General features: G+C 39.9%; 1 protein-coding gene across 1 annotated transcript in view; it reads left to right on the top strand.

Annotated features, from left to right (window-relative positions):
* The first annotated feature begins 2113 nt into the window (after positions 1–2113).
* Positions 2114–20356, top strand: part of CDHR3 (cadherin related family member 3) — a 34213-nt gene continuing 15970 nt past the window's right edge. The window contains exons 1-9 of the mRNA XM_053978104.1: positions 2114–2183; positions 4927–5129; positions 9519–9687; positions 12002–12087; positions 13052–13146; positions 13250–13354; positions 17339–17487; positions 18805–18994; positions 19297–19465. Coding sequence (XP_053834079.1) covers positions 2114–2183; positions 4927–5129; positions 9519–9687; positions 12002–12087; positions 13052–13146; positions 13250–13354; positions 17339–17487; positions 18805–18994; positions 19297–19465 — 1236 coding nt within the window. The remainder of the gene's footprint in view (positions 2184–4926; positions 5130–9518; positions 9688–12001; positions 12088–13051; positions 13147–13249; positions 13355–17338; positions 17488–18804; positions 18995–19296; positions 19466–20356) is intronic.

Genomic DNA, 20356 nt, shown 5'->3' with positions numbered 1-20356 from the left:
ATGCCTTTCCCATACATGTCCCCTATATCTCTCTATAGTGTCTGTATCATAAATAGTGTCTGGTTTATGTTTATGGACTTTGAATCCTTGCTGAAAGTAGATCTGTGTACACTGTCAGAAGGATGATCGAAACAAAGAAGCTGAGAAATATATTTATAGGAACAAAAAACACCTCAAGCCACACCAAAACCAAATCCTGTCTCCTCCTCACCAAACCCCAGCTTAAGAAGAAAAGTAAGAAAATAAAGGATAAAATTGTGACATCTGTTCTGGAGAAGGCTTGGCTATCCAGACCATAGGACAGAATCAGTCCTATCCTTCAAAGTAGATACTAAACAAATTTAGAAACATATCTGAAAGATTTTGAAGCTTATCTCAGATGTTTCTATAGTTTTTTCAAGATTTAAAGAAACAGGCTTATAATGGGATAGATTACACATTACAACTAAAATGAGGGAATAAAGATAGCAGCAGTTTTACAGTGTTCTGGTAGAAGATGACTGTACAAGACATGACATTGTACAAGCCTGATTCATGCCTGTGCACACAGACCTCATCTTTGTGAGGTGTTCAGTCAGATCAAAGTTTCTTTGTGAACTCAGGAAATGCATATGAAGGGATGGGCAAAGACCTGGTAGGTAAAGGGACAGGTTAGAATTTTTTTACAATATAAATATATTTACATTATTATCATCGTAACTAGATCATTTGAGAGTGAGATTTTCCATACAGTTTTTTTACTAATGTGAAGTCCAGGCACACATTTCCTGGGACAAAGGAAGATCAGCTTCCTTGGTACTACAGGTTGTGTTCCAAAACGATACTGTGTGGCACATCTGCTTTAAAACATTACAGGGTCCTAGAAGGACTTTAAAATAGATGCAGATTAGCCATAAAATGAGTATTTCTAATGATTCCTCAAATCAGTATCTGATATGTAGGTATGGTTCAGTTCCAACCAGCAGGCTTTACTGACGCATCTTTTCCAGGTCCATTGTGTCAGCAGAATCCTCTGGTACCATAGCCTGAGGTGTGAATGCAGCAAGCATAGGCAATGCCTGCCCTGGTGTTAAACTGGCTGCTCATGTTCAGCATGTTCAATTAACATGCTCATGCTACACAAAACACACAAGCAAAGGACCAACTTTCTGAGCTACTGTCAGTTTTCAGTGGGACAACCACAGAAGGTCGTGCAGAAACATCTAGAGATGCCAGCTTAGATCACAAATCAGTCAGGTTTCTCCACAGCTGTGTCAAATCTGACTCTCAAAATTCTGCCTCTTAGCAGAGCTGCTAAATTTGTGCAGAGGTGTTGAGAATCAACTAGATGAATCCCTGAGCAACCTGAATTAATTAAGCCTGCTTTGAGCAGGATATTTGACTAGGTGACCTCCAGAGGTCCCTTCCAGGCTAAATTATTCTGTGACTCAATTCTAACGCTCCTATATTGCATCCAGTTCCAGTATTCATGTCACTTCTCTCCTATGCTCCATGAAATAACACCAGGACTGTCCTTAGTTAAAAAAAAAAAAAAAAAAAATTGGTTCTATTGTGGGCTAGCAAGTTAAATGCCTAATCTGTGGGGGTCCATGGGCCCATGCTCTTTCTGAGACAGCTACAGCACAGCTGCATCATGTACAAACTTCATCATCTACACATGTCTCACCTCCAAATACTACAGCATGTGTGTTCTGAATGATTCTCTGGTAGTCAGAAATTAAAAAAACTTCAGGTTCTTGGTTTGGGTTAAAAACATGAGTATTTGATTCTGGTAAGTGAAGCACCTCATTGCCAGAGTGGTGAAAGCATCATGGTATTTCCAGATTTAAAACATACTAGATTCTCTTCATAATGCTTCAATGAATAAGATAATTATAGTGAAAGGACAATTAATGTTTTCCCAAGTATGGACCAGGGCTGTGAATGAAGTGTCAGCAAGGAGCAGTTCCCTGACAAGCAAACAAGCTGACAGTGTTTGGAAACTCCCTTAGAGACACGGGCCCTTTGTTTCATTTCTCACTGCACAACATGAAAAAGAGGAAGAATTCTGGTGAAGCTGATGTAAACTGGGGAAAATATACTGTGATCTTCCTTCAGTTTGCATCCTGGGAACATGAAGGACAGGGTAACAAAGACAATGAAGAACATGCTTCTTTTCCTAATTTTGCTGGAAGTAGTATCTGGTAAGAACATGATTTCATTATGCTGCTAAAATTAGAACACTGTTGGCTGTTATGCTTTCTCTAGGGAACTTTATAATACATATTTAGGGATCAGACACAGATGGGAAAAATCAAGTAACAATTAGTTTCCTACTGAAATGGATTGGGCTCTGTGGTTACGGCATATAATGAAGAGAATATGACTCTTTGCTAAAACTCTTTTTTGGATGAGGCACTCATTTCTAATAGCCACAGTGTGATAGCACTGGAGTGGGAAAGGAGGTCAGCTCTTCAAGAAACAATAACTAATAGTTATACTCCAGTATCTTCCTTTCATATATTGATAAAATTTCTCTTTGATAAAGTAAAAGCAACCAAACAGGATCAAACAGAAAGAAAGTTGTGGACAATATTAGTAGTATAACATAACTAACTTTAATTGGTGTAAATACATGGGAGATTTGCCAATATGAGTATTTGCACGTTAGCAACTTGGTAGATCTTCAAACTGTCTGAAGTCTGCACGGCACACGAAGCACTGGTGTTGATGTAAGCTTCCTGCTTAGGTAGGGTCATTTTGCTCTCAAGGAACTGTAAGAGTTCTGCCATCCCTCAGGAACCTGTCAGTATTCAGTGGTTTTCCTGATGTTCCCAAAATTGTGATTAAGAAACTACCTGCCGTTTTCAGCTTTCTTTGAAAAATAGCATTTTTCTAACTTGCATGATTGTGGACAGAGAAAATCTTGAAGGTGTTACTCAAGCACAGTCTAAAGACTGACGCATCACAGATAAATAAGTTTTAAACATAAATAAACTTCTCCAAAATAATCTCATGATTGCTTTGTCTCGGACTCATTATTTGTCAATGGTTGTCATTGACAATTCTGATAATGTGTTAAATTGCTTCAGAAATATTTTGTTCTACAAAGTAAAGAGGTAAGAAAGGATTTGTAAATATGGAAGGAGAGTTTTTGTAAAACTGGTTGGAAAAAGAAGAAGCCATTCAGATGCAGTACCTAAAATTTCAGTTAAAAATAAAGAGCAAGAAGTTAGAACTTTTGATTTAGAAAGACAAATTCTGAATAAGCAGCCAATGCAATCCTTGGACATAATACAAAAATAGCAACTCCTTTCTACACTTCTAAATACTGAAAATTATTTCATTGTTTTTAGAAATGATTTCCATTAATGAACTGTGGCTTGATGAGTGAGCTGAATTCATTAAGTACTGTCCACAGGAGATTTTATTTGAAGTTCAGCTCCACTTATGGAAATGTACCTCCAGAAGCCTCTCTCAGCCTAGCCTCATTTGCATGGGTGATTTTTGTTGATGATGTTTTCCAGAATCTGTAATAACAGTAATAAAAACTTAGTCCTTCACTGTATCTTGCTCCTGCTGACATAAATCAGTAACAGCTCAGCTGAGCTCAGTCCTAACAGGGTGTCAGATTGACCTGTTCAGATTAACTCTTTCAGGCAGTTCCCACTTCACAGGCTCCCACATCCCACCCCTGTACCTGTAGAGTATCTCCAATGTCATTTTTTCCATAAATGCCAGAATAATCCCAGCTGGATCAATGACTCATGAACCTGCTGTATTTGCAGTGTGGGATCATGTGAATCTCCATGCAGCTGTGGAGGGGCCCTTAGGCTGCAGCTCCAATGGTCTCAGACCAGTTCCTGTAGCAGCTTTTCGCCTTGCAACTCTGCAGCCAAAAAAAAGACTTCATGGGGCTTTTGCTACAGTAATTTCCGGTGTATGAAGAGCCTGTCCAGGCCCTTGAGTGGGCACTATCTGTCTCCCTCTTGGCACAGAGTGTGTAGGAATTTTGGCTGAACACAGCCAGCTTTCTTGGAGAGTGTTTCAGATGAGCCAGTGAAGCATCCATCCCCAAGCAACAGTCAGCCCTGCCCTAGTGTGGTGTTGGGGTACACTGCTGGTTCAGGGATGTGAGACTACTGAAGTGTTGTTTCAAAAGCAGTCCTGATTTAAGTTTTCTAGACACTCTTCATAAGATGAAGCACAACAGGCCTTTGTCAAAAATACCAAAAACTTGAAGCTAAATGACAGAGAAAGCAAAAAGTTTGTTTGGGGAGTCCAGAGGTCTGGACAAACGAGGAGCTTGTGCAAATCTGTTGGATGCCTCACCAACACATGCAGCTTCCATAGTGTGAACCATAGTGTGCTTTTGCGGGCCTGCATCTTCTCCAAAGACTCCAGGTTGCTCTTCCTCGCTCAAAGCAGGAGACATGACAGTGCCACTCCTGAAATTGTTACTGACTCACACTACTCAAGAGCCAGACTTGCACACAGCTGCCATAGAAAGAATTAGAAGAGGGAAAATGGAGGACATAGGTGCTGCAGATAGTGCAGTCCACAAAAACCCATTGCTTCTTTAGTATCTGGGTCTGTGTGATTCAAGGTACTTCTTGATGTAACAGTGAACAGAGGCACTAATTAGTACAGGGGGCAAAATTAAAAAATAGAAAATTTTGGGCTTCTTTGCTTCTATATAAAGACATATATGAAGACAAATGATGCAGTAAAATAATACTTTAACAATGACTACTCTAGATGACAACACTATAGGACTGAATTACAGAAAAGATGGATTCTTTTGCCATTAACACTGGATTTAATACCATAAGGCCCCATTCACAGGTAAAAAGAGAGTCAGAGCATTTTGTGTTCCTTAATGACAGCTCTTGACAAAAGCTGTGTACTTGTTAGCTCAAGTAATTTTATGTTCATTTGCATCTGCAGGAAGAAGATCCCAGTTGCTTAAGGGCTTACCTGCAACAATCACTGTTGAAGAAAACTCAGCAGCTGGTGTTGCAGTCTATAACTTTAATGTGACTCTTTCTCCATTGGCTTCTGAAGGTGTTGCAATTCTTCCTACCATAGTAAATTCAAATCCGCTCACAGAAGCTTTTGACATTAAACCAAAAGGAGGTCTTGAATTCAGGGTGAGTTTTAAGTTTAACTTGAGTAATTTTCAGTTGTAGGCTGATGTTTCCTGGATTACTGAGCACTGACAGTGCACAATGTCTCATCTTTTAATCAGAAAAGAATTTTAAATGCAGACTGTGGTAGTATTCAAAAATGCTGTAATAGATATGACAGATGAATAGCAATAGTAATTATGATTTTTAATTGCATCTAGGAAAAATCACTCATCACAATAATTCCATTAATTCTGTGATAGAAAAAATGTGATTTTTAGAAAATAAGAGGTGAAGAAAAACGTGGAGGATCCGCTTCTGTTTTGAGGTTTTATACAAAGTTTTTCAGCTTAATATGTATGAAGTCACTGTGAAATGAAAATGCCTTAGTTAAACCACATACAGCTTCTGTTTGGCCACTCTCACCAAGAATTTAAGAATTAAAATTAATTTGTCTCACTTCCAAAATAAATGAAGCTGAATTACATCAACGTAATTTTTAATTCTGAACAAAGGCCGTGACACATGAGGATGTTATCTTGATACAGAAGTTATCACCCTTCCATACATCTGTGACCTGTCTCTATCCATTGCATGCTCTTGTCCTATGGCAAATGCAGAGCAATTTCCGTTACTTCAAGCTGATTTTCACTGTTTAATAAATCAGCAAGTATTAGCTCACATTTGTCACAGGCAATGAGTGTTCAGATGCATGATAACTTGTCATCCCATTGCAACTTGCTTGTACATCTGAGCCTGAACAGTGACACTGAAGGGTGGCTTTAATAGATACAGATAGAAATGGTGCAGAGTCTTAAAAAGGTGGTTTAATATCCTTTTCTGGGTGTTTCCAAGGAAGTTCAGGTTTTCACAGAACTGATACAACAGCTCTTTTCTTGCTCTCTTTGCTGGTGTTTCTGGGAGAAAATTTGGAAAAAGTAAGGCTGTGGCCCTGGGTGGTATTGGCTCATGGATTTGATGAGCCTGCAGGGAGCTGCTGTGGCTCCTATTCTCCAGCCTCCCAGCAGAGCACGAAGCTCACTTGTGCCAACTCTGATGGCTCTTTACTACTCCTCAGCCAGGTTAGTGAAATGGTTTAAAAACTTCTCAAAAAAGCCCTCTTTCACCTGTGAAGCATAGGGTGGGACTGTACACATACCTGGACTGGGTCAGCTGAAGAGATCATAGAATCATAGAATTATGGAATATGCTGAGTTGGAAGGGTTCCTTCAGGATTATCTAATCCAGCTCCTGGTTCTATGTAGGACACCCCAAGAATCACTCCATGTGCCTGAGAGCATTGTCCAATTGCTTCTTTAACTCTGCCAGGCGTGGTGCTGTGACCACTTCCCTGGGGAACCTGTTCCAGTGTCCAGCCACTTTCTGGGTGAAAAACATTTGCCTGATATCTAACCTAAGCCTCCTTGAACTCTGCTTCATGCTCCTTCCTTGACTTCTGTGTAACAATCAGAAGGAAATGGATACATCCCTAAAACTGGCTTGGCTGACAGAGAATCCATAATGTAGGGACTCCCTTCCTAAGCTTTATTTTGGCATTTTGAATTAAAGTGATCCCTTCTGCTGCCAAAAAAACCGTAGTCCTTTTATATACCTGCTTGTTCCTGTCCCATGCCATCTTTATGTTATGATGCACAAGAATTTATATTTTTGCTTGTTGAGTGGGAATGAGAAGTTAATAAGGAGGAAAAATAATAGACAAAAAGTCCTTCTTGTTTTTATTTTTTTTTATGGCGAGGATGATGGAGAAATTATTGTCCTAGAACAGTGGAGGGTGACACAAGGATGAAAATGGATGGCCAAAAAAGCTGGAGACTGGAGACTGCTTCTTCCAAAGTGCCAGTTTCTATCCATTTCATACCACAGCCACATTACCAGAATGGCCTCTGAACCTTTCTATGTTTTGCTTGAACTGTTGCTTTTTTCAACGTTTCCTACATCACTTGGAGGAGTAGAACAAAGAGTTTGAGCCAGTGAATATCAGTCATGAAAAAATCACAAAGCGATCTACATACAAATTCTGCAAATTAGCAGAGGAATTCTAATTACAACTCGTAAAGCAAGGATAAATACATGGGTGTTCTTAGTTAATTTACTTGATGAAGATTGCTACTTTTAATTACTTATACTTGTAGCAGATCTGTACAGTATTTCACAAAAGTGATCTGATCCAAAACCAGACACCTCAGCTCTACCTGCTGCCATTAAATCTTTGTTAAGATATAGAAAAAGGCAGTATTTCATGAATGAATTATGAGATTAGCTAAGTACCTGCTAGAATAGGCTTTTCAGTATTTATGAAGTGCATTTAGTCCTGTTGCAGCAGCAGAAAGCAATATCACATTTCTTGATATATTTTGAGACTTCTGAGAAAGTAACAGTTTCTGAGATTTCAGTCCTGTCCCTTCCTCCTCACCTTGCTCCTGTTTGAAGGTTCTCAAGAGCAGAAGATTTGTGGAATGCATAAAAAACTGATGTTGCCTGAAACTACCTGGGTGCTCTTAGTGGTGCTCTCTGAATATATTGGTGGTGGAGCAGGGAGCAGTGAAATTCTCATGTGGAATGAGTGATAGACAATTTAGGGGTGACTCTAGATCCCCTTTCATGAAGCCTGCAGCTGCTTCAAGTGTGTGCAGTCCTGCCTTTATCAGTAAGCTTCGCTCCTACCTGAAGGAAAGGTGAATTCTGGCTCACAGCCTACACCAGTGGGCTGAACCCAAAAAGGTTCAAAGGCAACCTAGAAAAAGACCATTTAGATTCACATCTTCACTTCCAAGGCCTTTATAAAGGAGGGTGGAAGATGTGTATTTAGGCACATTTAGTCTGGCTGTAGTCACAGAACTAATGAAAATATTTGGCTGTGAACTGGAGGGATGATCTCCAGAACTGGACAGTTTAAAATGTTGAATTCATTGTATGTGTTTATGGTATTTAGATCTCCATCGAACATTCATTTCGAACATCAAGCTTTCCACTGTTGTGACAAGCTTTTTAGGATGTTTCTTCTGTGTTAGCATCACTTTTATGGGAAACTTGTATCTGTATAGTAGGAGGAGAGGAGACCATCCAGGACACAGTTATTTTTTCCTGCAGTATTGTAACAAAAAGATCCATGAGGTTCCAGACAGAAGCTGTTTTATGTACCAGAAGGCACAAAACATTTGTGCTTCTCTTCACTCCCCTCCGACTCTTTGTTATTTGTCTCTATTTTGACTTCTGTCTTCTAACTGTGCTAACATCACTTTTGTGTTTGTCCTCTGGCCCACAGCATCTCATCTAAACCCAAGAATTTATTTTGTTGTTCTGTTTCTGCATGTTCTTCAGCCTCCTTTATTGTGCAGTATTGTAAATACACTGACATGCTACTTGTCACATATACTCATGAGCCCTAACAGTTTTCCTTCCCAGTTTCACAGCACCCTGCTACTGTGTTCAAGTTTCACAGTTTGTTAGCCACACAAAAAACTAAACTGTCACCTTTTCCTTTCTTGTCCATGAAAGGAAAGATCTATTGGTTTCAGCAGTGAAGATTGAGGCATACAACTTTCAGCATCCTCCTGTTGCTCGAGACTCATCCTAAATCCAGAATAATTGCATTTTACTTTTTCTCAAAGAATGTCAGTCTTGCGCTAGTACATATTCTGTGTTGAGGCAATATGCAGAGCTGGAAGCCTTTGAAATATAATCCCCAAAACAAAATAAACCAAATTTTTTTCCTTATCAATCTTGCAAAACTCAAGGCCTAGGTTATTTTTTCAGTTAGTTCAGCATTTTCCCTAAACAATTCTGATGCCTCTCTCAGCCAATGTACCCATGAAGCTACCTTCTTTTGTGCTTTTCCTGCAAGTCTTCTCCCAGATACAGGTTGCACAGGGAAGATTCTGGTAGCTGCTAGACTATATGATCTCCTGCCTCCACACTCTTTATTTCAAGGAAAAGATCTTCCTCCTCATGTTTCTAATCCACAGAAAAATGAAGCTGCCCTTGTATCTTGCAAGGCATCCTCCAAATTCTCAGTCTCATCATACCTTGAATGCTCCTGGAGCATGATGTGGACAGGAAAACACTTGAAACAGGCATGTACCTGCAAGATGTAGTCCTGAACTTGAAGAAAAAGCTGTGAGGCAGGGCAGCTTCTTCAGAGCTGTCTCCTCCTCAAACTACTCCTTGAACAAAAGATCTTTGAGTTACTCCATGAAGCCACACAACATTTTGGTCTCTTTACTCTGTTTCTGTCACATTTTTGCCACTGATGGGAAATGTGCCAACAAGTAAAAGATCATCTTAAACACTCACTCTTTACTGATTGAAAGTGTCCCTTTATTTGTATTTGCTCATTTGGACTATAAGTTTCATTTCTTGCATCATGTGCTAATAATAATCTTTTATTTTCAGGTTATTACCACTGGAAACCCTGTCCTAGATTATGAAACTATGCCAAAGAGCTTTGATTTGCAGATTTTTGTTGAAGATACAGCTGGAAGAACTGACCTTAAAATATTGACTATTCACATAACAGATAAAAATGAGCATCCTGCATTTCAAGGAAATATGGCATTTCAAAGTAAGATAATAGTAGAATTTGAAAAGAACAATACTTGAAAAGATGATATTGGCTTAAAAAAAATTGAGCTCATATAGTGCCTGTAGGTAAAGTAGTCTAGGAATTTTCCTTTAGGAAAACAAGTGACGAACAGGACACTGTTTTTATCAGAGCTTTGTTTTACACTAAGAGTTGGTATGTTTCATCTCTGGAAATGCCCTTTTATTTTTCTTGAAATTTTGTTTAAAAATTATTTAGTCATTTTGAAGCAGCTGAAGAATTAAAAGAAAAAATTATACCAATAAATACATATTTTTTTAAGTTAGAAAATTGGAGTTTGCTGGGATTATAGCCATTGAGTATGGGTACATATTTCTGTAGTTTGATGAAAACTGAGCTGATTTGGATCAGCAAGATAAATTTCAACAAGTGCATATTGTATGTGCAAGAATTTCTGTGGGAAAACCATAAAAACCTTCCTTTGTAGATGTTTTATATCTGCATATTGCATTTGCACCTTCACATGAGAAATTAAGTTGAAAAACAGTCTTAAGATTGAGACCTCGGAGATTGTGATCTATGGTGGTACAAATGGAAAGAGGCAGAGAATTATGTCTCCTGCATGTTGACTTTTAGACCAGGGGCAAAGATGCAAGGGGGAGGATGTGCAGTAGCCTTGGGAATGAGGCTGGAGAGCCTGGACTGCAGCTGTGGCCAGTGCAGGCTTTGCAGGCTTGGCTGTACCTGATGTGAGTGACACTGCCATTGATAGAGAGGATGGGAAATAACTGTTTTACTCTCTAAGAGATCTTACCTTGCTTATTTGCTAATGAAGAAGACCTGCAAAAACGGTACCAGATGCATCAGAATATAATGATTTGTTTATTATGTGTTCACATGCAGACAGAACAGTTCAGTTTATTCCATAAAGTACTGTTTGAAGACTTGCTGACCTAACAACACTGTATGTCCAAGCCTACTTCAACATTCAGTTTTAAAAAATCTGAAAATACTAAACTATGATCCCTTTGTGGCAGGTATTCAGAGCTGGCTGCAGGTCTGCACTGACCACACTGGAGCAGTGAATCCCGGCTGCAGCCTGACTTTTGCCTGCTGTTCAGGGACGTGTTCAGAGCAACCTTCTCACGTTCAGCCCTCCTCACTGATGCCTCCTCAGCACATTGACATCCCTGATTCCATACAATACTTAGTTTGTAAAGCAAATTATCTTCCCCCAGGGAAGAGGCTGTGTCATCTTCTCGGTATAGCTGGTGTCTTGCATATCATGGGTGCCACTGGAATCTAATAATAATTAAATCTGACACTTGGAGGGATCGACACAGCATGAAACACACTACGTGGGAGCTTGTTACAAATAAAGGCATCCGCTTAACTCTCAGCTAGAGCTGCCATAAATTGGTGAGCACAGATGTCTGATCTGTCTAACTGTGTGGCTTTAGTTAACAGTACCAGCCACAATTAGACACTAATTGCGCATTTGCTGTTTATGAAAAAGCATCTCCCTCTCATTAAACTTTGTATTCATATTGTTGTCCTCTGGGAACAACTCATTATGCTGCTCTGGGATTCCCACTGCTCTGATGAGGAGCAGCAGTCAGTAGGGGTCACAGTGGAAATTAATAGTCCAGAAAGAGCAGATCCAGCAGACACAAATGGGCATAAAGCAAATAATGTGATCTGAAGATCTGTTGTCCTATTAATTGCTCTGCCCAAGGAGAGATGAGCCTGTTGCCTGTGGTCCAGTATAGGATAGCCCAGCTGTGAGAATCCCTGGCATGGAAAGAAACGTACCTTGCACTGAATTATCAGCCTTAGTAAAGAAAACATTTAAGTCAGTGCACACCATCCACTACTTATCTGCTTCACAGGTGTAAACAAAAAGCAGAAATGAAGAGGAAAGGCTCTGAGCTCTCCTGGCAGGGCACAGGGTGTGGACAGGAAGGGGATGGTGGTGAGGACCTTGCACAAACTGTTTTCTTCCCATCTGCATGGTAAAAAACCCCACAGATGTAACCCAAATGCATCATTTACTCCATAACCTGTGAACAACTCAAGATAGGCCATAAGGAAAGATCATACTTTCCCTTGGAGGGACAATTCATATTGCAATGGTGGTTGCCTGTTTACAGATATGTAATTGGTTTCTTTTTATCTTTTGAGTATCTGTGATCTTTGTGATGATTTTGGAGTTATACTTGTGAAGTGAGAAGATGCAGCAGGCAGTAATACATCCTGACAGCTTCAATGCATCAGTCTCTTTGCTGCTGTGCCCTTTGCTTTTACCCAGATAACACTGAGTCTTACATCCATGCAGCTGTGACAATCTATGTGTTGGAAAGGAAACCTCCAGAATGCATTTACCAAGTTGATGCAGCTGATCCTGAAAATGCGAAACTCAAAGTAAGTTGATTATATAATCTGCTGTGTCTGAAATGTGAATTACCATCATCTTTCAACAACTTCCTTCCTTATCAGAAACACAGGAAAAGGTTTAATCTGGAAAAAAAGGAAACCTTCTCAATACTAAACTAAGAAAAAGCATCCTTAATGCTTGGACACAAACTATATTTTAAGTTCTCAGCCTTCCAAAATTAAGGGATATTGAAGGCAGAATTTGATGTAGTTAATCAGAGAGACAGTAGAAATTGTGAATTTAAAATTTTAAAAAAGCCTTACAAAATGTTTCTTGTAGATAAGAGTGACTAAAAGTAAATAAAATTTTTAACCTTCTGTATCACACCATAAATTCTTTTAAATGAGACAGTAGAGAAATCACAAGGCGTATGAATATCAGGTTTTTGACAACCCCAGGACAAACTGTGACCTTCAGTTATGAAAATGTGTTGGCTGATATGAATATACTCTCGGTATTCAGAAAAACTTGTGGAAAATGATAAGTTGGTAGCTTGGAAAAAGTAACTGCATTTAGCTAAGAATTCTGTTGTATCTTTGCTTTTATTTAGTTCGGCTTTATAAAATACAGTACATTCAAGAACTGAACCTGAAGATTCTACTTTGATGTTTAGTGTTATTCAAGAAAGCAATTAGCTTGAAGTCTATCCTCAGTCTTTGCCCAGTCAAGCTGAGCTGGTGAGGAAAGCAGAGCTGTGGGGGTTTAGCTCTGCTTTTGTGTGAAAGCAATGGCAGTGAATTCCATGTGCCTTCTAACCCCTGACACATCTGAGGTATAGGAAGCTGCAAATAAAGAAATGCTGTTACACCCTTGGACAGATCTGCTCAGTGGCTTTGCAGGTTATTTGTGTGGTGCATGATCCTCTGTAACTTTCCCTGTTCTACAAGGCAAGGAGTGAATGGAGGGATGTTTAAAGATAAAAAGACTAATTTCTTGTTCTCTTCATTTCAGTATTCACTGCTCCCTGCAACAGCGCCATTCTCAATCAAGGAAAGTGGAGCCATTTTTTCCACAAAAGAATTTGATTATGAAAAAGATCCACATTGGTGAGAATGTATTTTATTCCCATGACCTATTATCTTAGAGCATTCAGAGAAACGTTTTCTGACATACACAGAATGATTCTTGTTCTGTTTTTCTTTTTAACAGTTACTTTTTAAATGTAACAGTGACAGATCCAGATGGACTCAACTCAACTAGAACAGTGAAGATAAATATAATTAACATCAATGATGAAAGCCCTTACTTTACCACGTGAGTAAAAATTTTCCATTGCATTCAAAATGTAGGTGTTTTCCAAGGTTTACTGCTTTGGCACCAGTGGGAGGGTTTAACATAAGGGCAAATAACTATGACAACAAAATACAACTGAAAAAAGTATTTTAATTTTGCTATGATTCCTATTTTTATACTGGAAAGCTTTGTCCTAATGTCCCTCATTTATTTTTATTTGTATTCTTAATAGTTACAAGCTTTCCAGGCTCTGCCTTCATGCTAAGAGCAGCCAAACAAGCTTGTTTTACTTATTAGCATTTACAGAGGTTAAAGCTATGCAAAGATCTGTGGACAAGTTCAGACAAGGAGATTAATTTCACCCGGTGTGAATACAATCATATAGAGTTTGCTCCTTATGCAGGTGTGCATTTCACCATAATTGTGTTTATCCGTGCAGAAATGTCTAGACATAAAAAGATTTTCCTTTTGATCAGTCTTCCTCTTCCCAGACAGACTTGTAAACAATCCTGGTGACCTTTGAAACATTGTTGTCTCTTACTGTGTCATAAGCAGGAAATTGTGTCATAACACACAAGTCAGAAATAGCTTTTGAAGACTAATGGAGTCAGGATATATTGAGAATTTGGGAAAATGGGAATGAATATGCATGTGCTACAAGCAGACTGTTTTGCTGTAGAAAGCACAATGGACGGTTGTTTCTGAAGCAGGAGCTTGACAATTATTACAGTTGATCTGAGTCTGTTGTTGATTTATCTGTGTCACTTGCATGAGACATTGATGGGATTCAAGGCACTGTCATTGTGTCTCCTGATTGTGAGACTCTACAAGGTCCCTCTTGAGAATATTTATGATGGCTCCTCTCCTGCCATCTCTACCAAAGTGGAGACAGGATAGCGCCTGGAGCCATGCCAGGAGGTTCCAGCCACTTATTTGGAACAATCTTCTGGGTGTTGCTTTGACCCAGAGCAATGCATGGCTCCTGGGCTGAGGCCAATGATTTAGACCTGGATGGATAAAGGGGTGAAGAATCTGAAGAAAAAAAAAAGAATTAAATGTTAGAAATAGGCATGAATTGTTGTTGTTGTTGATTTTTTAATTTTTTTTTTTTGCTACCTACTTAATACTTGAACCCCATGTCTGCAATAAACAAGAACGCTAATAGCTCATTCCATGTTACTGTACTTCTGCAAGGGAGGCTACCTGGAACAGAGGTTAGCCAGAGTTAAAGGAATAAAGTAGGTATTCATTAAAAGGCCTTCAGATGATACACCTTAGGCAGTACAAGAGCCCAGCCAAGGCTACACTGGATAACTGGTCACAAGTTTTCACACTTTTATAAGTTTTGGTCCATTTACATATTGGGGTTATATGTCCAATTATAGTTTCAGGTTATGAAGTCCCATCCTCCCAGATTGCTCTCCTTAATTTGCTGGGTTTTATCCTTTTGGGGCCTAAAGCTGCAATGGTGTCCTTGGTTCTCAAGATGGAAAAGGATTGTTTTGTTTAACCACCCTGTGAAGAGAACTTGCTAACACTTTACATGAAGTTCAGAGTGATACACTAATGCAGTATAGAATCTGGAAAATATGAAAGCCAAAACTTAAGGCATCATAAGGAATCTTCTTCCAAGTGCCAATGTCTGCCCTTGTGTTCTAGACCGATTATTCCCTCCTAATGTTGCCATTTCTGTGTATTTATGCTTGTGTCTGGAGTGCTAAAAGAGCTCTTTTAAATATTTACCTACTTGTTTGAATTAGTGAGAACTGCAGTGACTTGAGAATCTGTAACACCTAAGTTCTAAGACTTATATGGCACAAATAGAGTCTGGTATTTGTTTGAATCTTCTCCCTTTTAGATTGACACTACAGATCAAAAAGAGCAGCTCAGTTTGTAAAGGATTTTAGATTAAATTGCACTTCATGATCTATCCTTAATATGCACATGTATGGCCTGTCTCCTGCTACAATGCGAGCTGCATGCTGGGGCTGAGTACTGTCTGACACTGTAATAATTAGTGCTGGGGTAAGAGCTGGAGAAACTTGAGGAGTTAGCAAACATCCTTTTTTTTACCCCATTCATAGCTGTCAAGAACAGAGTTTCAAATGGTCTTTTTAATTGTTCCCTCAGTATATGCAAGCACATCTGGTTTTGGTGTTCACAACACTACTTTGGCATTCAGCCTTTTGAAATTGTTGCTGTTAAAATCAGTGAAAAACTTGTGGAGTCAGGAAAACAAAGGAGAAGACAAGAAAACAAACATGCTTCCTTTGCAATTACATTGCAGTGACTAAAAGGTCTGCTTGAACCAACCTGTAAAAAGCCACTGGCAGGTGGCAGACAGATGGACAACAGGACACATCCCAGACACAGCTGTGTAGGAAGTGGCCCCAGCTCCTCCCCAGCTGTACTGGTGCTTTGTCTTATGGGGGCGTGCTCAATAATGCCCCACTTCTTCCCAAAATATCTAGTGGGGATGGGATAATGACCAGGTTGCAGAAGTGTTGGTAGGGCTGTGAGGGTGGAGCTGTGGTGAGTTTGCTGTTCACAGAGAGGTTGGAGCTGGGGTTCCAGTGGGCTTAGGAGTTTCCTACTTTGGGCCAAAACCACTTAGAGCTGTGGGAGTGAGTGGGATCTGTTTCTTTCTGCATGACTCTGGAAGCAACAGTAGAACAAGGAAGGAAGGGATTCAATGCCAAGACTAGAAACTTCATAAATAACTGACACAACAGGCTTCATAACCTCCTTATTTTCTTCTGGCTGTAAGTTAGGTATTTTTACTGGGAAAACCCTATGTGATTTCTCTCCTATATGCCTTCCTCTTTTCCTATGAACTGACAGAACAGTTGAAGACAGTGTGTCTTCGTAACCATTTTAAAAATCACAAGTGGAGATCTTAGGCGTGGGATCTTCTGTCGTGTCTCTGCAATTCTCTGCTCCAATTGCTAAGTGCCCCATGATGTGTGTCTTCAGAGAACAACAAAGGACTTGTGTCTTCCTGTACTGGGAACTACAGACCAGTCAATTACCTAAGTGGTGGTATAGGATGTTTTAAAAATGCAAAAAGTATTTAGTCTTGAAATATACTTTTAATGGTTTTTTTGAACTCCCAAAGACCTTCAACTCCCTTTGAGTTCTAGAATCAGGAGATGTGTGTGAGTTCATGTGTGCCTCAGTAATATAAATCAGTCTTCTGAAATTCCTTGCACCATTTTTATGTCCTGGCCCATGCCTATATTCATATGTGGTTCAAGTACTGAAATTGTCCACCTGAGTACCCCTGTGAACATCAAACTGCAACCACTGTAAGCAATCCTGCACAATTGCCTGCCAGGCCATATCTCACCTATAAAATTCAATTCATAGGAAATTTGGGAGCACTGGCATACCAAACAGCAGCAGTAGAGAACCATTTTCCCATTGTAAAATGCATCAGATAGACAGATGCTCCTGGGAGTTTGAGGCATGTTCATCTGTTAGGCACCCAGAAGAGTGCTCCTTCCTGCCTTTGCCTACTGCAGTGACAATTCAGTTTTTCTATAACGCTGTTGCCCCCCAGAAGGCTCCAGCATTCATTCCAAAAGATGATTAACTACATTATTTATTGTAATTTTTGCTTTTCTCTTGCAAAATGAGGGAATTAAAGGAAATGGCTTTATGAGCTGGTGGCTCTTTAGGGAGATGTATGGCATGACTTAATGGCCTCCTACCTCTTCAGCTTCCATGGTTCTGTGAAAGTCAAATTGATTTTACTGTGGAAAAGTTGCAGAGGAGGAATACTTACTTGTGTGGCTGTGTCATGCTTCATGAACACATGCCAGTTCAGCTACTGCTACATGTCCATCTGGCAGAACCAATGACTGGGATATTTATCCAGACATGCAAATAGCCATCTCTGAGCCCAGCAGTGCCATGGCTCTGCTGCTACAGTTGGCTTCTCAGCTAAGTCTGTAATCAGCTGCCCTTGCAAACAAGATTCATGCTTTGCTGAATTTTATCTTGTAGAAAACAAAGAATCTACAGGATTCCAGAGGAGCAAAGCCCAGGCACCATTGTTGCCAATATAACAGCTAAAGATCCTGATGATGAAGGTTCTCCCAGCAGACTTTTCTACAGCATCCAGTCATCTAACAGACATTTTTCCATAAATCCAGGTCAGACAAATAAAAATATGGTTTCTGACATCTGAAAAAAAAAAAAAAAAAGACTGTCTACTTTAGAGGAATTATTTTGCCTTAGTTTTAAATAGATTTATATTATTTAGTGGTTCCCTATAGCAATAAGGAATGCTCAGTCCCTTATTAGGGTGAAATTCTTTGGTCAGCTGACCAAGACTTGCTATCTTGAAGAAAGTAGACCAAAAGTGACTTCTTAACAAATACTGACTTGTGGCTGGAGGGTGACAGTTCCTTGGGTGGAATTAAGGTTGCTGACTTATTTTCAGTCTTTGAGGACTGCAGTGACCCTTCTGGGTCTCTTGAAAAATCTGCAGGTAGTTAGACCATGATGTCCTCCCTCCTGTCTGAAATCTCCTCTAGCACTGAGGTGCTCAGCAAATCTACACCTCAAGTTCATTGTTCCATTCATAACCCTTCTCAGGCAAGACCATCCAAAAGAGTCCTCTTTCTCATGGTGACCCTATCTTCTTCATGCTCTCCAGGGTCTGTACATCTGTTCCCCAGGGGTTTTTCCTCCAGGGCTGGCATTCAGTGCAGCTTTGCTCCTTGTCTGCTATTGCTTTAGAACTGTTTATCACAGTTGTAAGAAGTGCCACACAACACAGTGCTGTGGGGGATCAGGATGATCCATAAATGCTTTGGATTCCCTATGCCTTTTGGCCTTGTATTGCCACTTTCCTCCTCATTACACTCCAAAATGCAGAGGATGTATGCACTGTTCTTTTAACTCCTTTGTGCTCTGGGAATAGTACTGTGCCATAAAAATCTTCTATTTTTGACGGAGGCTAACAGAAGTGAAAAAGAAGTGAGTGGCTGACCAGAGCACTTGGCACAGTCTGTCACAGCTCTGTTGATGTCTGCGTAGATTTGGAGGTGCTGATGGATGCTTGAATGATAACAGTGGAAAGAGAAGCTGTTTTACTAGCTAGGGAGCAAGGACAGCCCAGGCATTAAGCAGCTCGTTGTCCTTGATGCCCTGTGAACGCACTCAACTCTGGCTTGCACTAGAAGCTTGAGAGTAAGGGAAACTGAAATGCTTTAAAAACCCTCTGCTGTGGCCTCCTAAGGTGTATTTTTCAGCAACGGTATCTAGCCATTAATCTTACCAGAATGTTCAGAGCCATTTTGCATCACATAAAAAAAGTAACTAAACCAGCCATGATTTGCACAGCACAGCAGACTTTTTATTCTGCTACCTTTCTGTTGAGCTGCCCTCCCCTCTTGCATGTACACCATGAGCGGTTGTTACTTCCCCCCATGGTGAATGTCTGACTTCTGGCTGCTCTCTGACAGCAACTGGAGTGTTGCAGGTGACTGGGAGAATCGACCGGGATGCGCTTCCACTGCGGCTCCATCCCAACATCTCGCTGGTGGTCCGGGTGGAGGACAGCCCGGGCAGTGGCAATGCCAGTGAAATGGAGATCACAATTGTTATTGATGATGTCAATGACAACCCCCCAGAATGCCATCCTTCTGCCTTCAGGTATGGAGTCTCTTCCTTGCCTTGGTGGTGTCTTGCTGCCCCAGACCTGTGTGCATACTATGGCACATCCCCAGACCTACAGCTGGAGGCTCAAGGGGACATTTATCTTAGCCTGCCCATTGTACAGGGCTGCTGTCCATCACAACACATGGCTCAGTGTCTGGGTTGCTTCCTCCATGGTAGTATATTTAGACATAGGCTTTCACTTAAAAAGTAAATCAATGTTTTGGCCTGTGATATATGAAGAGTTCAAAAGGAGAAATATCAGTTGCTTTGATGGGAAATGTGTTTGTTTTAAACAGGAAAGAAGAAAATGAAAATACAGCTCCTGAGACGTTTCTTGTTGATCTTAGAAATTACTGTAAAGATATTGATGCTGATCCATCAAACAACCAATTTATTTTCACTGGATTATCTGGTTTTGGAAGCAATAACTTTGCTCTGGAGTCCACTGTGTCTGGAAGACTTGTGGTCAGTCATTTGTGGCTTTATGTTAGATTACCCCATTAGAGAAGTCAATTTATGAAATATTAAAACAGGTATTTTAAAGTTATTGTACAAGAAAAAAATTACTATAATCCATTTCACAGTAGGTGTGATGTGGAGAATGACTGTCTTGACTGGTTGTGAACTATATACCCCTAGATAGGATGCTTTCTAATTATTCTACAGAATTCAGTGAAGAGAGCATTTTCTTCAGTTTTAAATAAATGTGCTAGATGCCATTTAAAAAAATTTCTTTTTTTAGGGAGTATAAAGCACCAACTTTGATATGGATAACCAGAGAAATTTGATGCCATTTCATACCCATTTACTCTTGACAGACTGTGGAAGATCCTTGCTATTCAGCATGAAGAATTTAAATACTTGAGAAATCTCACACTCAGTAACTCAGTAACCGGTCAGAATCGTAAAATCACTTTGAGTGGCAAATTTTCACAAAAGTGTGGTGGGATTTGCACTTCTGTGATTTTGCATGTCAAAATATGGATTCCTTATGCTGATAGCTGCTGGCAAACTTGCATTGGCCGGATGCAACACCCCACCAGTTCCTGGACATGTGCAATGGTGGTTGTTTTTTTGCTTTTAAAAAAAACCTGTGGGCAAGTACAGAAAAAGGGAAACAACAGAAAACAGGCATTCTGCCTAAAAGACGAGAGTGCTAAAGGAGCAGTAAAATGATTCTGTATGGTTTACTTTAATTTTAGAACTGAGGTTTCCTTGTCAGTAAGAACTGCCCTTAGCTGCTTCATCTGCCAACATAAAAAGTATTTTCCTCCCTGCACAGGATAAGATTGTTGTCAAGCCTTTAATCCCTGTGTATGTACAGGGATTAAAAGCTTGTAACAGACTATACCAAGT

Source organism: Vidua macroura, chromosome 5 (genome assembly GCF_024509145.1).
Source record: "Vidua macroura isolate BioBank_ID:100142 chromosome 5, ASM2450914v1, whole genome shotgun sequence".
Classification (NCBI taxonomy): Eukaryota; Metazoa; Chordata; class Aves; order Passeriformes; family Viduidae; genus Vidua; species Vidua macroura.
Note: the sequence above shows the minus strand (reverse complement) of the source record. Positions and strands in the feature narration are given on the sequence as shown.